This window comes from Thalassophryne amazonica, chromosome 19 (assembly GCF_902500255.1).
Source record: "Thalassophryne amazonica chromosome 19, fThaAma1.1, whole genome shotgun sequence".
In the NCBI taxonomy this organism is placed as follows: domain Eukaryota; kingdom Metazoa; phylum Chordata; class Actinopteri; order Batrachoidiformes; family Batrachoididae; genus Thalassophryne; species Thalassophryne amazonica.
The window spans coordinates 62327095-62347204 of NC_047121.1; the positions used below are offsets into that span (position 1 = coordinate 62327095).

Consider the following 20110-nt stretch of genomic DNA (forward strand, 5'->3'; position numbering starts at 1 on the left):
GCAGGTTGAGACTTGTGAGATTATCTCTGCTGCATTTGAGCTCATCGTGGGATCTGCACCTCCCTACAATGAAAAACAACATCAGCTGCTTTTATTGTTGCATGATATCTTTTGTTTGCTTGCTGACCAAGCTGTTTTTGGTTTTGCAGTTTCAGTCGCTGCGTTCGCTGATATCCACTTCCTCATGATTAACTGGCACTCAGCTGTGTGAAAAGCTGCACTGAGTTCATGGTGAGACACAGTACATTTTCCTTTTCCTGTCATGTGACACCTGAAATGAGGAGTCTGAACTTAGATCACATGATTACAGCAACATAACTGAGTTATTTTCTGGGTGTTTGCAGATACTCTGTCCAGGACTGTGTTTATAAAGTCCAGCATGACAGTGGGGTCTATTTATGCTGCATTTGCTGTGCTGAGCCTCGCACCCCTGTTGGTACTTGGTGTTCCTCCCATATGGACCCAGCCAGAACAGGTGCACCTTTCCTATCCAGGTACATATTACCATCAGATTTTCACACTGGTGAAAATCTTCATTTGCAACTGCAGATTTAGAAATTTCATTTTATTTTTAACTGTGTCAAGAAAGGCAGAGCAGGTCGAGGAGCAGCTTGACTCTGGTAGATTTGTACATAATATCTCAACAAAGACTGTGTATCACACTTAATCTTGGTGGTACAGAAGTTGACCTCAAGAACTCACAGGTTTGAAGTCTACTTTCATTTCTACTGTTGGCCACCAGGGGGCAGACTCTCTGAACCATTGTGTATGCAATATCTTGAAAAGACCAAGTGACACTTGTCCTTCAGATGCCTTTTTGTCAAACTCCAGGTGGGCTGCCATGTGCCTTTTTACTAAGGAGTGGCTTCTGTCCGGCCACTCTACCATACAGGTCTGATTGGTGGATTGCTGCAGAGATGGTTGTCCTTCTGGAAGGTTCTCCTCTCTCCACAGAGAAATGCTGGCGCTCTGACAGAGTGATTATCGGGTTCTTGGTCACCTCCCTGACTAAGGCCCTTCTCCCTCGATGGCTTAGTTTAGATGGGCAGCCAGCTCTAGGAAGCGTCTTGGATCCGAACTTCTTCCATTTACAGATGATGGAGGCCACTGTGCTCATTGAGACCTTCATCATAGAGCATGTCAAAGAACATAAGTTCTTAGGTGTTATTACTGATGAAATAATTAATTGGAAAGCTCATATTTAACATATTCAAAAGAAAACATCCAAAAGTATTGCAGTACTAAATAAGGTAAGGCATGTTCTTGATTGCAAAGCACTTCATACTCTGTATTGTTCATTGGTTTCTCCCTATTTGGCATACTGTGCTAAAGTTTGGGGCAATAATTATAAAAATACATTGGAATCATTAGTCATTCTTCAAAAAAGAGCATTAAGAACAATTCACAATGTAGGTTATCGAGATCACACCAATTCATTGTTTATTAAATCTAAAATATTAAAACTTCACGATATGATCACGTTTAAGACTGTGCAATTAATGTAGAAAGTGAAAAATAAGCAACTGTCCCTCAGAATTCAAGAATTTTTCAAGGAGAGAGACGGGGAAAATATAATTTAAGGGGCTTGTATCATTTTAAAATTGCTGGCACTTGGACGACCAGGAAAGGTTTCTGTGTTTCTACTTGTGGCCCAAAAATATGGAATAATACAATAATAATACAAAAATACAATTCATGTTTGAAGAACTATATAGCTTAGTTAAAGTATGGACAATTATGTTATTTTGTATTATTATTATTGTTATTATTATTTATTATTATTATTATTTTTTTTATTTTTTTTTTCTGATTATGTGATGTGTGCTGTTACACAACGGATTTTCACACCACACCCGGACGTGACACGGAAGTGTTAGATAATATCTGTGCTAAGTCCTTATTTTATGTTAGTTGTCAAGTATTTGTTTTTGCTATTTTATTGGAAGTCTCTGGGATGTGGTTTAACGTTTAAACATAAGAGTTAAGTTTTACGTCCATCACTTATGTCTTATTAGATACAGGGAGGGCTCTCCCTATCTGTGAGAGCCAGTAACATTAGAAATGTGAGACTAAACTACACCCACTGTAAATGGCCACATTGTATAAAAAGTGATGTATGATCCATTTTCTGGGCCTTTCACAAGATGGCCATTGTCTGTGAGGGTTCCGGTCCAGTTTTCATTGTGACCTTTAATAAATCCAAAATGAGGAATACAATGGTTTGGTTCTTGGTAAGGGGCAGTAAATTACATAAAGAGCTGGGAGAAATTACAGAAGTAAACTGGCAGTGACGTGGCTGTGACCTAGTAAATTTGAGCTTCACCAAACCTGTGGATGACATCACAGAGGACTTGTCCAGCTTATATACAGCCTATGATTTTCTCCCAGAGATTTTGGAGGCATGTAACACAGTGTAGATCAGCTTGTTTGGCTTATCTCACAGGGAAAGCAGGAGTCCAAATGCTTACTAATGTGACATTGGTCACAGAAGTCTTATGCCATTTCAGGCTTAAAGTTTGTGCATGTTGATATTCTTCCTCTACAAGAACTGTGGGACATAATTAGCATGAAACCCCAGCCATACCAAAAGATATAATGTATTTTAAAAACTGATTTTGCAGAAAATGTAGTGTTTTTTTTTTTTAAATGACATTTTGGTCCTTGGCAGAGGTATGCACTTGAAGCATCATGTTCATATGGTATAATGTACCTGTGCAACAAAGCAGAAGCTGTTTTAAAGAGCACAGAATGCAGGCAGTTAGTGGGTTCTTATGTAACTGTCCTGCTGAGTAGAAACACAGTCTGTGCACTTATGTTAAGTCATTTAGCAATACAACACTCACTAAAATGTCATCAACCTTATCCTCGACTCTCATAAAGTTTTGACTCTGAGCATCCCTGATGAAGGTAAAACATGTGGTAGTCATTTCACGAGCCCATGTCGTCTCCATGAAATGACTTCCGCGCTTGTTGTCATCTAAGTTTTACTTCTTCCCAAAGCCAAGATCAAAAGCTCAGAGTTTGGCAATAAAATTACTGTTTTATTGCATCTGAATCCAGTAGTTCTGTCAGATTAATCTACAGGACAGATCCAAAAACTGGGCTTTTGTTCACAGGAGTTCCAGGTTCCATGGTGGTGACTTGGACCACCTTCAGTGAGACAGAGAGCGAGGTGGAGTACAGCTTAATGGGAGGTCGACTGTTTGAGCTGCTGGCCAAAGGTGACACCACTCTGTTTGTGGACTCTGGAACTGAGAAGAGGAAGATGTACATCCACAGAGTCACTCTCACAGGCCTCAAACCTGCAGCCACTTATGGTAGGCAGGACGTCTGTGTTGCTTTCCTACTCCTACAGTGTGCCAAATCTTTGTTGTACTGCTTTCAGTTTACCACTGTGGCAGCGATGAGGGCTGGAGCGACGTGTTCTCCTTCACCGCGTTCAATGACAGCACGCGCTTCAGCCCAAGGTTTGCCCTCTATGGCGACATGGGCAACGAGAACCCTCAGTCCCTGTCTCGACTGCAAAAGGAGACACAGCTTGGCATGTATGATGTCATCCTTCACATTGGTGAGTTCCACAAATTTTATCACAGTTCACATAACATAACTCGGAACCAACAAACATCTAATTCAGCAGCAACTCTGCACCTAAAACAGGTGATTTCAGTAATTATCTCATGTACCTGCCTGAAGAGTTGAGCTAATTAGAATAAGCTGGTTTTGTCAATGGCTGGAACAATACATGCAAGGTCTTTTTAATTTCTGAAACCATTAATATCACAATGACACATGGGGTATTCATCCAGCTTAAGAGTGGGTAGCTCAGTGGGATAGGAATAGAACTGGGTTCTATTCTGCTCCAGGAGAATTGTTGGATTTTGTTCAGACTGCCAGTTCAAATAGGATGTATTGCATATCTGATTCAAATGTGATCTCATTGCTTTGCTGTCCATAATATATACAGCAAGTGACCAGATCCAATATGTGTGTCTGTGTGGCAGTCCTCATTTTCCATCTTATCCACATCTATTGCTATAGTAATTACATAGTGCCCAGCAGGGCATGTGGGCATAGCACGGAATGGCATGTTTGAACAAACCAATACTTGGCTAATGTCCCCTGCCTATTATGCTGATACAACATGATGACAAATTAAACAAATAAGCACAGATGGACGTGTGGAGTCCATTTCAATGTTCTGCCTATTCTGTGGTAGAAACTGAAAAATCAGTGGGAAAAGGCCAATTAATACAGGAAAGAGTAGTTTTCCATTCATTTTCATGTGCATCCTTGATCCTAAGCTCCAAGGTCAAGTGCAGTTGGTTCAAGGGAGCTGGGGTGAATTATTTGCTATAAGTGTTCAATGCAAATTTATGCTTTAAAAGAGAAATTTGGTCCTATGAAGACAAAATATACCCAAAAACTTCTATTTTTTTAATCCATTTGCATGTTTGACCTTGACCCTGAGGTTCAACGTCAAATGTAGTCTGCTAAAGGGAGTCAGAATATATGATTTGCTATAGGTGTTCAATATAAATGTATGCTCTAGAATTGATGTTTGGAGAGAAAAAGTGGTATTTTGGGGTGAGACGGTGGGTGTCTTTCTCAGCCATTATCTTAGATGACGTTGGAAATCAGGGTCAAGGTCATATGCCTAGATGTCAGATTTGTGTCCTTTTACAACAGGGGTGGGCAACCTGTTCCAGAAAGGGCCAAGAGGGTGCAGGTTTTCTTTGCAGCCACTGATTCCACCAGGTGATTTCACTAATTAACTGATCCAATCTGCTCAAAGTGATATTAATCAGTGAAATCAGCTGGTGGAATCAGTGGCCACTTATGAATGAAGTTTGAAACGGTTTTAGAAAACTGGACTGGACTTTTGACCAATCCGACTTACAACATGGAATCAGATTGAAATTAGACGTGCACATAAATCCGATTTGTCCTGGTAGTCTGGCCGTTCGCATAGATTGTCATCCATTTCATGCTTTGGAATTCGGGGATAAGCACAGGCACCAATGGCGCCTCAAGGCCTTTGTGGCAAATATTGCAGTAGTTACTATGCAAGGGACATCTTTTTATCTCTGTAAAGGAGATATTCTGTATTATTATACAATTACTCAAGAATAGATTAAACAGTTTTTACTAAACTTGTTGAAATGTTTGGACCTGGCTTGAGCTGGATACCATTAAATTCTTGAGTGGGGCCAGAATATTTTAGGAACCACCATGGTACCAATGAAGAGATTCTCACAAACCTTTGATATAAACTTGGGTCGCTAAATATTAATACATTGTGCGAATATTTTTAGGAGTTTAATACATTCCACATGCAGCAATGGTGTGATTTTCTTCTTTTTTTTATAGTTCATCCACCACCCTACCAGCCATCAACAGTTTTAATCCAGTTGATAAGGTTGATCATTTGACCAAGAAGACCTCAGCTGAAAGTTTTTATAGTCATCCTGACACCTGTAACCACCAGACCTCCTTAATGGAGAAAACATGTGCATGACTGGAAAAACAACATTCACAATTGGGGAAAAAGGTGGACTTTGGCACAGTCCATCAAAGATTAACATGTTATCACTGTATAGTGTGAGAATTCGACTCTTAAAAAATGTTATTTGCAGATATATAATGTCTAATCATTGCAATGTTTTGTTTTACAGGTGATATTGCATATGATATGGATGAGGTACTTATCATTCTTCTTATTATTATGATCTGTAATGAAGTTTTTGCCCAGTTAAGAGAATCAACAGCACTCTTCTTTCATCGGTGACTTATATGTTAAGTCAGTCAGATTTTTAGACTAAATCCGCGATGACAGATGACATAAGACACTTTACCTTTCTCTACTTCTCCATTCTCAAGAGTCCCTGTTGTTTGTTATCAGTGCACAGATTGGCCCTCCACTGTGGTTCAGTCACACAGCTTATGATTAACATGACCGTAAGTCCGTAAGTCTGGTGAAAGACAAGCGTTTGGGTCACGTCACCCAAGTATTTCATGAATAGCACAGGGGGCATTTGAAACCAGAATCTTAAATCCCAATAACATATTTTCTCATCTTAAAACCTCACAGCTACCATTTAGGAGTAAGTGGCAAAGGCTTGGAGTGCAAATATCACCTCTTCCTCTTTTCCCTGAACTGAGACCTTCTGTTTTATTCATGACTTTTGGCTAATATTGAGAAATCGCTAGATGCAATACGCAGGCTACTGCAGATATTAATCACCATAATTCATCCAAGCTGTGCTCCTAGTTGAAATCTCCAAGTACATCCTGTGGCTTCACTGATATTATAAATAGAAAAGCAGAAAAAGGGAGTTTTGTTTGAAAGGTCATTAATAGCTGTGGCAGGTAAAAATCATCAACTCAGCCGTAAACCGCAGGGTGTTCTTAGAGCTCTATAACCCGTAGGACATTTAAGAAAAATTAAAAAAACATGCTTCTGGTTTCAGTTTGGTTTGTTTGGGGCGCTGTTGATGCATTCCTGAAGCTGTCTGGAAAATGGGCTTTTGAGTTATTCAAATTAATTTGTCTTGGATATCAGCAAATGGAGAAAAATGATGCATTCCTGACAGCAATAAACCAAACGCTTGTGCAACAGGAAAGTCTGCGGCATCACGTGTAATGGAGGAACAATTTTTTCAGGACAACGCCAGGATTGGAGATGAGTTCATGAGGCAGATCCAGTCCATAGCAGCCTACATTCCCTACATGACCTGTCCAGGCAACCACGAGTCTGCATAGTAAGTCAGATGAAAAAAAAAAATCCTCTCTGCTCACTCCATTTCTAATTTATCCATACAGACGCATACATAAATTCTCTGACTTGCTTGTCACATTCAGTAAAGAATTCTGTCTCACATGTGAAATTCATAGTTCTGGTCTGTTGTCTAATATATTGCTTTCTGGAGTATTAGTCACATCTGTCCAAAAACACATCATGAAGATGGAAAAAACATGTAGGATGTGCCAGTCTATATTTATCTTTGGAAAGGGGCTACTGCAGCATACAACAAGAAGCAAAATGAATTTAATCAGCACATTATTTAGTTCATCTTTGTCTGCCTTTATGTAATTAAACTCTTTCTTGTGGCCACTTCATAAGTGAAGTAAATGTGTAATGTAATTAAATATTTGAAAACTTGGCACATTTATGTATAATGCAAACACTGCATTAGTGAGCAGAAGCTAACAAGCTAATTAATGTTATTGTACAAAGCACAAAGAACTTGAGTAAGGCGCTTCTTGTGGCCACGAGGTAATCATGTATTGCAATTAAAGGTTTGAAAACTGCAGAAATACTGCATCAGCGAACACAAGCTAACAGGCTTGCTAGTGTTATTGTATGAGGCACAAAGAACTCAAAGTAAACTGCTTATTGTGGCCATGAACAGATGATCATGGGGAGGTAAATGTGCAGTTTTAGAGGAAAAATTTAGACATTTCAGAATTTTTACCACACAGTATAATTAAACATTTGACAACTGGGCACATTATGTATTTATAATGCAACCACTGCATTAGCAAGCATAAGCTAACGGCCTAATTAATGTTATTCTGTCAGGAACAAAAATTTGTTTGGTGGCTCTTTTCAGTGTAATTAAATATTTGACTACACTGAGATAATAGCTGTACCTTAGCTTAGCATAGCTGAACTGCCATTGTCCTTCTTATTGTTGCACACAGTCCAAAGGAGTGTTATTCTGACTAGTATGTTGTTGTTGATGTTATTATGTTGTTGTTTTTTCTATTTTCTGTTTATTCAGCTGTGTAAAACTTTGCAAAACCTTGTAATTGTTAGAATGGTCAAAGCAGTGGGTCACCCCTTTGAATCTAGTCTGTTTTTTTTCTTCCTCAGTATCATCAGAGGAAGATTTTCCTTACCACTGATAAGGTTAGACCTTACTCATGTCACGTGGCTTGAGGCAGCTCTGTTGTGATTTGGCGCTGTATAAATTAAATTAAAAAATAGTATGAATATTCTCTCTTTTTATCTTTCCATTTGAGAGCATGATTTAACATTTGTCTCATTCAGAACATCTTCTTGTTTTTGTTTTATGGCAGTTGGCATTCAGTTTAATGGTGTATTACTGCCACCTCCTGCTCAGGAGTGTGAATGACCATACCTCACTCAGTATACAGGAGCAGCTTGACACATGTAGAGATTGCCATCTTGTGTCCATAGATGATAATGCAGTATGTTTTTCACATAAAAGTCACAGAATGTAAGTTAGAGCACCTCCTAAATTACTAAAAAAATAAATAAATCCTGAGTAATAACTTGGAAAATACTTAAAATTTTCCATCAGTCAGATGTGCATAAGGGTAATTAATGTCTTATTGGTACAGAACATACATGTTCTGTTCATCGTGGCGAGACATTTATTTTTTTTTTTTCCAAAACAAAAAATCCGCACAGCCTGAACGCTCCCATACAAAAAGCTTTATTTAGATATAGATAGCAGGAGTAGCATTTCGGGCGCTACCCTTCTTCAGACATAATTAGTGCTGTGGAACACCTGCATATGTACTGAAACTAATTACTAATTGCTGTCACCTGACAAACAACCTGATGAGAAAATAAAAGGAGACATTTTTTTCAAACACCCCCTGGCAAGTTGTATTCCTATTTGTCTATGAGAGATGTGAAGTGTGTTTTTGTTTTTTGTGAAGACCCAAAAAAGCAACCTTTTTGGTGAGCCACAATTTTTTTCCGCTATAGAGAACGCTTTGGTCTGTCAAAAGCTATTCACTGTACCATTCAAACAGATGGGAGCTATTTCAGATTCCAAACACTGGAGCAGCGTCGGGAACAGCCAACATCTAAACAAGGCAACGCTCTCCAAAACAAACATTTATGTGACTGTGAATCATCAGCTCGCTATTGGCGTTTCATTTCCCACAGACGCTGAGTGGTGGTAGGAACTTTGTGTGCCTTGATGCGCCGTCACCAAACTCCTCATTAATATTTGTGCCTGAGATGTTTTCATCCGAGAGGCGAGACAGTCATGAGTGCACACTGCAGCGTGAGCACAGATCATGCCATACACGTGTCCAACTTAAATGCATGTATTAACTGGAGGCAGCATCTATGCATGATGTTGTCCATAGGTTTTCTATGGAGCGCTAGAATAGCCGATATCAAGCCCTGGGCATCACTATGTTGGATTTATCTTGTGTGTGTGTGCACGTGTGTTTCTCCATTATGTAAGTGGGCAGTGTCAGCTAAATCTGCAGAAAAATTGCATCATTGGATAATTAACACCTCAGATTGGAGGGCATTCCAAGCAGAGGGAGCAGAAAAACGAAAAACCTTCTTTACCATTTCAGTCCAAACACGAGATACACAAAAACATGTCAATCAAGTGTAAAGCATAGCAGCTTTCAGATCTCCAAAGAAAATTACAAAAGTTGGAACCAACCCAGTAATAGCCTTGTAAACCAGAGTCATCCAGTGTGTATATCATGTTATATTCAGAGAGGGCATTCCAGCATTAGCATAGTGATGGGTGAGGCACCTAAAACAGTGGTACACCGGAGTCAAGGACTGTAGACAACTGGATGAAGCACAAACATACACAACATCACCACAATCCAGAAAAGGCAAGAAAGCTTGGGACTCCAACAAGGGCGGTCGCATCTCCTCCACTCTCCCTTATCTCTCTGCTTTTAACCTTCAAGTCCCTACTTCACCAGACTTGTGAATTCCTCAAAACTATATTGGATTCTGGATCTATTGGACTTCTATTGGATTAACCACGGAATTGATCAGCTGGTCTCTGAATGCTATTGACACCATTTTTTCTACAAGAAGGTCAGGACCGGGGGATCCTGCCTGCCCAGATGGAACGTATCCTGCGGGCTATGTCCTCGACTCCTGGAGTTCCTGGTGTGTGGCATGCTTGGCGCCTTTCTCTGTGTAGGATGTCGAGGACCTATTCATTTTTGGTCTTATGGTAGCAGGGCTGGTACTTTTTGGCTTATGTGCTGTCCTGATCTACCGGAAAATTGGCAAGACGGCGGCATCAAGAACCACGGGCCCTCGCTTGTCCGTCATGATTAACGAGGTCGGCAAGGCAGTGCATTCTCAGACTGCGTTGACTCTTGAACTCAGACGCAAATTGGTGACACCTTGGAGCTGATGCGTGCCTTGCAGTTGAAGCTGAAGGTTTCGGAGGCCGGTGAATAGTCTTAATTCAAAATTAGGAATATTCTTAATTCATAATTGGGATTTGGCTGAGTGAGTGGAACTGTAAAAAGTGTTTTTCCACTGCTCGGCTGCAACACTACAGGCATCAAGGTCAATTGCCCACTGTTTTCCTCCAGAGGAATTTATCCAGGCTCTGGTGAGATTATTCGGCTCCATTCTTATCTCAACCCACAAGGACAATAAACTGACAGACTTACACATGGACCGAAGCATGCTCCAGCCTCTCCTCTTATCACTCTTCCTGCCCCTCCCTCCCTGCGGCAGGCCTCATCCTCTCAAGCTGGCCTGGCAGCGCGACTTGACAGTTGCAGCGACTACAAACACACTCACATTGCCTCAATTGGGAAACGGACTGTTTCAAGTTTAGTGCACATAAACAATGTCAAATGTATATGTGTTGTCCTAATTCTGATGTGTGCCATTATTGCGGTAAACAAGTAATAATTGTAGATCAATTGCTGTTGTATGTGGAATGTGTGTGCGAACATCTCGTTGTTGTAATGACAATGATAATAAAAGCTATCGATCTATCGATCGATCGATCGATCGATCGTAGGTATCAGGAGCTTCCGAGCTCCAAGGGAGAAACATGACATATTTCTACAAAAGAACCCAAGCGTCACCCTTAATTTAGAGAGCAAGTGTTTCAAATGAACTTTAAAAGAAAGTTCCGTATCAATAATTAGTCCCAGATACTTATAACTGATGACTAGCTCAAAAGTTTTACCTCAGGCAGTTTTAATTAATGGTATATTCTCAGAGGAAACAGGTGACTTTGAGAAAAACATTAGTTTGGATTTTTCAGCATTTAAGACTAGTTTGAATTTTTCCAGACGTGTCTACACTACATCAGAGATGGACTGCAGGAATTCAAGAGTTTGAACAACAATATATTATTACAGTGTCAACTGCATAAAGATAACTCAGCCACATGGGGTGTACAGCCAGTACATTCTGAGTGCCGGTCCCAAGCCCAGATAAATGAGGAGGGGTGCATCAGGAAGGACATCCGGCATAAAACAAGCCAACCCAACTATGCAGACTCAGAATCGAATTCCCATACAGGATCGGTTGCAGCCCGGGTTAACAACGTCCGCCACCGGTGCTATTGCCCAACAGGGTGCCGGTGGAAATTGGGCTACTGCTGGGCGAAGACGACGAAGAAGAGGAGGAAAACGTTGCCACGAACAGCGGGAGAAGAAGAAAACTACAAGGGTGGAAATGAGAGTGGGGACTATGAATGTTGGTAGTATGACTGGTAAAGGGAGAGAGCTGGCTGATATGATGGAGAGGAGAAAGGTAGACATATTGTGTGTGCAAGAGACCAAGTGGAAGGGAAGTAAGAGCAGGAGCATCGGCGGTGGGTACAAGTTGTTGTACCATGGTGAGGACAGGAAGAGAAATGGTGTTGGGGTCATTTTAAAGGAAGAGTATGGTAAAAGTGTGTTGGAGGTTAAGCGAGTGTCTGACAGGGTGATGAGTGTGAAGTTGGAAATTGAAGGGGTGATGATGAATAGCATCAGTGCATATGCCCCACAAGTAGGTTGTGAGATGAAGGAGAAAGAAGATTTCTGGAGTGTGTTAGATGAGGTGGTGGAGAGTTGCCCAAGCATGAAAGAGTGGTGATAGGATCAGACTTCAATAGGCATGTTGATGAAGGGAACAGAGGTGATGAGGAAGTAATGGGTAGATATGGTATCAAGGATAGGAATGGGGAAGGACAGATGGTAGTTGATTTTGCAAAAAAGATGGAAATGGCTGTGGTGAATACCTACTTTAAGAAAAGGGAGGAGCACAGGGTAACATATAAGAGTGGAGGAAGGTGCACACAGGTGGACTACATTCTTTATAGGAGATGCAAGCTAAAAGAAATCACAGACTGTAAGGTGGTAGCAGGAGAGAGTGTCACTAGACAGCATAGGATGGTTGTTTGTAGGATGACTTTAGAGGTAAAGAAGAAGAAGAGAGTGAGAGCTCAACAAAGGATCAGATGGTGGAAGCTGAAGGAGGAAGACTGTTGTGTGAAATTTAGCGAGCAGGTGAGAGAAGCACAAGTTGGAAGGGAAGCAGTTTTGGACAACTGGAAAAATACTGCAGATGCGGTGAGGGAGACAGCTAGGGCAGTACTGGGTATGACATCTGGACAGTGTAAGGAAGACAAGGAGACTTGGTGGTGGAATGAAGAGGTCCAGGAAAGCATAAGGAGAAAGAGGTTGGCGAAAAACTTTTGGGATAGTCGGCGAGATGAAGAAAGTAGACAGGAGTACAAGGAGATGCGACGTAAGGCGAGAAGAGAAGTGGCAAAAGCAAAGGAAAAGGCATATTGCGAGCTGTACAAGAAGTTGAATAGTAAGGAAGGAGAAAAGGACTTGTACCGATTGGCCAGACAAAGGGACAGAGCTGGAAAGGATGTGCAGCAGGTTAGGGTGGTAAAAGATGCACATGGTAATGTGCTGACAAGTGAGGAGTGTGTGCTGAGAAGGTGGAGGGAATATTTTGAAGAGTTAATGAATAAAGAAAATGAGCGAGAGAAAAGGCTGGATGATGTAGTGAGAGTAAATCAGGAAGTAAAAGAGATTAGCAAGGAAGAAGTGAGGGCTGCTATGAAGAGGATGAAGAGTGGAAAGGCAGTTGATCCAGATGACATTCCAATGGAGGCATGGAAATGTCTAGGAGAGATGGCAGTAGAGTTTCTAGCCAGATTGTTTAATAAAATCTTGGAAAGTGAGAGGATGCCTGAGGAGTGGAGACGGAGTGTGCTGGTTCCTATTTTCAAGAACAAGGGTGATGTGCAGAGGTGCAGTAACTACAGAGGCATAAAGCTGATCAGCCACAGCATGAAGTTATGGGAAAGAGTAGTAGAAGCTAGGCTTAGAAAACAGGTGAAGATCTGTGAGCAGCAATATAGTTTCATGCCGAGAAAGAGTACTACAGATGCAATGTTTGCTCTGAGAATACTGTTGGAAAAGTACAGAGAAGGACAGAAACAGTTACATTGTGTGTTTGTGGACTTAGAAAAAGCTTATGATAGGGTGCCAAGAGAAGAGTTGTGGCATTGTATGAGGAAGTCTGGAGTGGCAGAGAAGTATGTTAGGGTAGTGCAGGACATGCACAAGAATAGTGTGACAGCGGTGAGATGCGCAGTCGGAATGACAGACTCATTCAAGGTGGAGGTGGGATTACACCAAGGATCAGCTCTGAGTCCTTTCTTGTTTGCAGTGGTGATGGACAGGTTGACAGATGAGATCAGACAGGAGTCCCCATGGACTATGATGTTTGCAGATGACATTGTGATCTGTAGTGAGAGTAGAGAGCAAGTTGTCTAGTCTGGAGAAGTGGAGATATGCTTTGGAGAGAAGGGGAATGAAAGTCAGTAGAAGCAAGACTGAGTACATGTGTGTGAATGAGAGAGAGCCCAGTGGAATAGTGCAGTTACAAGGAGTAGAAGTGGTGAAAGTAGATGAGTTTAAATATTTGGGGTCAACTGTTCAAAGTAATGGAGAGTGTGGTAGAGAGGTGAAGAAGAGAGTGCAGGCAGGGTGGAGTGGGTGGAGAAAGGTGGCAGGAGTGATTTGTGACCGAAGAATATCAGCAAGAGTGAAGGGGAAAGTTTACAAAACAGTAATGAGACCAGCTATGTTGTATGGTTTAGAGACAGTGGCACTAACAAAAAGACAGGAGGCAGAGCTGGAGGTGGCAGAGCTGAAGATGTTGAGATTCTCTTTGGGAGTGACAAGAATGGACAAGATTAGGAATGAACATATCAGAGGGACAGCTCAGGTGGGACGGTTTGGAGACAAAGTCAGAGAGGTGAGATTGAGATGGTTTGGACATGTGCAGAGGAGGGACCTAGGGTATATAGGGAGAAGGATGCTGAGGATGGAGCCACCAGGCAGGAGGAGAAGAGGGAGACCAAAGAGGAGGTTCATGGATGTGCTGAGAGAGGACATGCAGGTGGTTGGTGTGACAGAGGAAGATACAGAGGACAGGGTGAGATGGAAACGATTGATCTGCTGTGGCGACTCCTAACGGGAACAGCCGAAAGATGAAGAAGATGATCTGCATAAAGATGATAGAAGGCATTTGATAGGTTTGCACACACATCAGTAATGTAAATTGTGAACAAAATAGGTCCTAAAACTGAACCTTGAGGAACACCTTTTGTGACCTCCAAAGAAAGTGGAACTAACTGCATCCTACTTGCCAAGTAATCTGCAAACCAAGAGACAGTGTGTGTGTGTGTGTGTGTGTGTGTGTGTGTGTGTGTGTGTGTGTGTGTGTGTGTGTGTGTGTGTGTGTGTGTGTGTGTGTGTGTGTGTGTGTGTGTGTGTGTGTGTGTGTGTGTGTGTGTACGCCATTTTTGTAGTTTCTATCAACAGGCTATGATCAACAGTATCAAATGCATTTGAAAGATCAAGAAACAGAGCTACACAAAATGTTTTACAATCCAGTGCCTCAAACACATCATTTAAAACTGTTACAATAGCAGTAACAGTGCTATGTTGCTTCCTAAAATCAGACTGAGGACGCTTTAAAATATTGTTTGATTCTAAAAAAAAAATTCCTTCAAATGATCACAGGCCAATTTCTCAAATACTTTTGCCAAAATGCATAATTTTGAGATCGATTTGTAATTATTCAAATTTGAAGGTTCACCTCCTGTTAGCAGTGGGAGGATAAAAGTGGATTTCCAGACTTTAGGGAGTTTGTTTGTGCTTAGGCTCAGATTAAACATACAAGTAAGAGGCTCAGCAGCCAACTTAAAAAAAAAAAAGGATCAAAACCATCAGGACCAGCTGATTTTTTTTTTTTTTTTTTTTTTTAACATCTTCAATGCTGTACCTCAAACACACATTGTTTTAAACAGTGAATCTTCTGTTGTAAGTGGTCCTTATGTTGAGTGCTCATTTCATTTTAAACCTGTTTTTTTTAACATCACTGCTGAGGGAATCAAACAAATGCTCTGCTTTAATGAAATGTTCATTAAAATAATTTAGCATGGCACATTTACCAGTCATTTATAGTTAGTTAATGCTGCAGGTTGTCATTATAACAGTAATTTGGGTGCAGATTACTTCAGCAGCTGCAAGTCCAATGCGCCTAATGTGACACGTGCTTTCGCTGACAGCCGAGCTGCACTGCATGTTCCCTTGTGCTGAATTGACATAGGAGCTTTCAGTAGTCCAGTGTCGCTGACTGAACAGTCCCCCCTAAAAATCGGTCCGCCATGCCTTCACTGCACATGCATCATTTCTGTGCGTCAGCCGCGGTTCACCGATTATCGCCTTGTTTCTGCTTAAAACTGCACTTCAGTCATCATCTGTCTCAGTGACAGCTATCTGAAGCTTTTGTCCAACAATCATTTCCACATAAATTCAGCATTATTTCATCATAAAAGACAGAGGAAGTGATCAGAGTGCAGCAGCCAGATGGCTTGCTGCTGCTGCATTCACTGCGCCTCTGTCATTTCAAAGCGTCAGTAGTGACTCACCGATTATCGCCTAGTTTCTGCTTAAAACACCCTCGTTTCTGCTTAAAACTGACTTTAGAATGATTTAAGAGGTTTTACGTTAATCACCTGATTTGCTTTGATCGCTTTTGGTGTAGAGAGTCCGTCTCAGACGTGCTGCTGTGGTCTCAAATGACGCATGCGCAGTGACGGCAGGGCAGACCAGTTTTTAGCATTTATGTTCATTTTTATGTGTACTGTTCTCCACTAGGTGGCAACATGGCATTGTTTACTGAAGGGACCACATAGTAGTCAATGGTAATCAAGAAGATTGAGATATTGACCCAATAATGTGTCAGTATCTAGTGATTGAGTATGACCAGAGGCATCAAATTTTAATAACTTCATCTTCACATTAATATTCACCCCAAATGAAAATTAAGAGTTCTTATGTTCATTAATTTGTGAGTTATTGTGTTCGTGTTGTTGAAATAGGGAGGTATGTGCATTAGTTTGACAAGCACAGAGCCTGTTTAAATGACAAGCAGCGAGAAACAAATGCTCTTGTGCCACACTATTATTATGGTACTAGTAGTATTACTGTAGTACCAGAGGAGTATTGGCAGGATAATTGCTGCTTTTGTCAGGTGATCCCGATGCAGCTCTTTGAAATAACAGTTGTCACACTAAGACCAAACAAACCACAACAAACAGCCAAACACATCAGAGATCTTTTGAACCGTACCGCAGCTGTCCAGCCTGAAAGCACTTCAGATCAGTGGTATTATGGGTCAAGATGTCCCATCAAAACAAACAAACAACAAAAACGGCTTGGCAGCAAACATTCTACCGTCTAAAATTCTTATCCTCAACATCAGCAAATAATGTATCCCAAATTCAGAGTACATCTGTAGAGTTGTACTTCCAACTGCATGAATGTTTGTGCATTATGAAGGATTTAGACATGCCCGCTCCTGTACCATAACATTTGCTTACCCCGGTGTACTTAGACAATCCTCGTCTAGTCCTGCCATGTGTAATATGACCACTGCCTGGCCTTAATTAAGGAGCTGCAAACAGTAGTCTCTTATTCTTGGCCCTGTCTCTCGACACAAGAACCTAATATCAAGAACCATCTTACTGCATTACATAACCAGAAGTTTTGCTCCTCTCTCTCTCTCCAATACCTAAATGTACATTTTGTTCTGTGGTATTGAAAATTTTCAGCAGATCACTCTCCTTTTCTTCCCTGGTCTTCACTTCTTTCTCTCACTGTACTTCTTGCATTCTACTGAGTTTCCAACCTCAAATCCTAATGGGTCAAAGGCAACTGAAACGGGGCTCACCGCAAAAGTCAGTCAGCATTCCAGCAGGATGAGAACAGAAGATGCTAAGGCCTCAATCAAGCCCGTCTTTGTTTGCCATGTATGGTTCCATCAGGCCCTCACATGGGACAGGATTAATGGTTGCATTGGAAACAATGTTCTGTGATGAGCGTTACAAGCAGTATGTTTGCTGAAGTCTTAAACAGCTGTTATTAATTTACTAACTGCCTGGGTTAAATGGCCTTTTTGCAGAATCAAAACCTCATCATTGGAGAGAATGCAGAGTTAGAGTTACAGTATTTTGGTGCTTGTGATTGGGTACTTTCAAGGCATAGATCTTATTTGTCAGGTTGATCATAGTTTGGTTTTAAAACAATACTACATCTAAATTTTCCACAGTAACATATGGTGTGGTGTACCCCAAGGTTCTGCTCTCGGTCCACTGTTGTTCTGTTTTTATGAGGCACCTTTTGGTCTTACTGGGTCTGAATATCACTTCCATTCCAAATCTGAAGGCTCGTCTTGCTGCAGTGGAAAACTGGATGTCAAGAAATGATTGGTTATCACATGTGTCATGTTCACTGCCTTTGCCATGAAATTCAGTTGATTAGACCTGATTTGGAGAGGCGCACTCCTGTCTACATATAAGGTTCCACAGTTGACAGTGTATTACAGAGCACAAACCAAGCATGAAGTCAAAGGAATTGTCTGTAGACCTCCGAGACAGGATCGTCTCAAGGCACAAATCTGGTGAAGGGTAGAGAAACATTTCTGCTGTTTTGAAGGTCCCAATGAGCACAGTGGCCTCCATCATCTGTAAATGGAAGTATTTGGGATCCACCAAGACTCTTCCTAGAGCTGGCTGCCCGTCTAAACTGAGCAATCAGGGGAGATGGGCCTTAGTCAGGAAGGTGACCAAGAACCCAATGGTCACTCTGTCAGAGCTCCAGCATTCCTCTCTGGAGAGGATTCTGACGATATTATGCACTCAACAGGAAAATGCACATCCTTTAGTCCATGGGCCCAGCACATTTTTATTATCACTTAAGGGGACTAATTGACACTTACAATCCAGCCTCAGTGTACCATGGCCTACACAAAAGTGTATGATAGCCATCCCAGCCCGGTAGGGGTCAATGAAGAATTACACAGAGGTCAAAATTTTAAAATGCTTGAGTCATATTTCAAAGTTACTTTGACAACACTGTCTGTGATTGAATGTTATGGTGTAAAAACAGCAAAAAATGGTGACAAAGGTAAATTCCAGTTTCTACAAGCATCAAAAGTTAAAGTTGCTCCAATTTGAGCAAAAGTGATGCAAGTTATTGGTTGTGCTAATAAGGTTTTAAAAAGAAATATTTTGCACCAGTATCATGCTTAGTTATCACGTTATGGGGTAACATATGTCATAGAATCCAATGGACGTTGGAGACCAAACATTCAACATGGTCAAAACTGTTCCATTTATTAATCCTTTTAGTTCTACCTGGTTACGGCTACCACCCTGGGATGGCTATCATACATTTTTGTGTAGGCCATGATACACTGAGTGGATTGTGTCGTTTCAACCCCTTAAGTAATACTGATTAGGTTAAAATTAACTAGTGGCTCATGGACTACTCGTGAAACAACTGGCCACCAAGACTGAGCAGCTACACGAAAAGGACCTAGTACTGCAGAAGGAGCAACAGCTAGTTCTGATATTAATTTAATAAAAGTTGGTTTGAGAGTATTGACATCTCGCTTCCATAGTTTATATAATCTATACAGTCTGACTGATTGACTGCAGTTAACCTTAAGATGTTTGCTGGTACACATTTTCGTCACAAGATGGGAGTATTGTCCTTTTTCTGATTTCCTGGGTGAGCGCCATGACCAAATCTTGTGGCTGTTTTGCCGAGAACTTGATACTTTAATTCACTCCCTGGTTTTGTTTCAGCTTTCATGACTTGGCACTAAGATACAGTATAAATTATAATAATTCCAGTTAACATTGTTGCAGAAGTTGCTGAATTCAGTTTGAATTGTTGACTGTTGACTTATGATTGAAATAAAATGAGAGATATGTGGTTTTTAACATGACAATGGGCTGTTAAAGCAACAGTTGTATGTAGTTTTTCAAGTCTGAATAAGAAGTCAGAGCTGTTTTGTCTTATAGAGATCAGCTTGCAAAGCTATAAACATGACTGTTGCTGCATTATCTTTTGAATCCCAGTACCAGCAGAGAAGAGATGCTGCAGATGTCATTAGTTTTAGACTTATTTGAAATTTAATAAATGTTTCTGTGATCCTGATTTTGTCCCTTTGAGTCGGTCCCGAGAAGCTGCTGCTGCTGCTGCTGCTGCTAAACCAGATGTCTGCCTCTTTGTCCTCGTATGTAAGGCAGGAGCACTATCGTCTCCATCAGCAATCTCTGTTAATGCACCATCAACAAAACCAACTCCTGCTTTCACACTCAAATAAGAAACAGTAAAAAAGAAAACAGACTGATTAGGTGCCACAAAGAGTCAAGTCTGGTGGCATACTCTGTCGCCCCCACATTGCTGTGTCCACCATACGTTGTTGTCCCTTTGGCCTTCCCCAGCTGCTGGGGTCCTTAGCACTGAGGCACGTATGTGCTGGGTTAGACCTTACCCTTATGAAGGCCTTGGAGTGACTTATTTTGCGATTTAGTGTTATATGAAGAATTGAATTGATCATACACAGAAACATGGCACATGTAGATGATGTTTCTTCACAAAACAAGTCGTGCACCTCACCTGAATCTCCCCAATACTAGGGGAGATATGACCACTACCTTTGTGCACATGCGCACGAGGGTTCAAGCATGTCTGACATAAAAACATATGAATGAAATCCATATAGTTTTTGAAAAAAATAAAAAGGACCTATACTTTATTGACAGACCTCGTATGTTATTTAAAGATGTTTTAGTGAGAAAAACCCATCTTGGACGCCATCTTGGATAAGTGGCTTGATGCCAGTTTTTATTTTTGGGAACATCCTGATTGTGTTTTGGGGTCATCTAAGGAACCTAAAAAAGTTGGTTTGGTTTAGTCCTGGGGGGGTGCTAAGGTAGTGGTCATAGCTCCCCTAGTACAAGTACTTGTT

General features: G+C 41.1%; 1 protein-coding gene across 3 annotated transcripts in view; it reads left to right on the forward strand.

Moving 5' to 3' along the window:
* The window catches only part of acp7 (acid phosphatase 7, tartrate resistant (putative)), a 36783-nt gene that overhangs the window by 2462 nt on the left and 14211 nt on the right, over positions 1-20110 (forward strand). Inside the window, exons 2-8 of one of the 3 annotated variants that reach the window (XM_034195549.1) lie at positions 150-231; positions 345-494; positions 3117-3317; positions 3386-3568; positions 5673-5698; positions 6661-6758; positions 7874-7909. In XM_034195549.1, the coding sequence (XP_034051440.1) occupies positions 380-494; positions 3117-3317; positions 3386-3568; positions 5673-5698; positions 6661-6758; positions 7874-7909 (659 nt within the window). In that variant the 5' untranslated portion in view covers positions 150-231; positions 345-379. Of the gene's footprint in view, positions 1-149; positions 239-341; positions 495-3116; positions 3318-3385; positions 3569-5672; positions 5699-6660; positions 6759-7873; positions 7910-20110 lie in introns of all 3 variants that reach the window. The other 2 variants (XM_034195546.1, XM_034195548.1) reach the window with 2 other exon arrangements.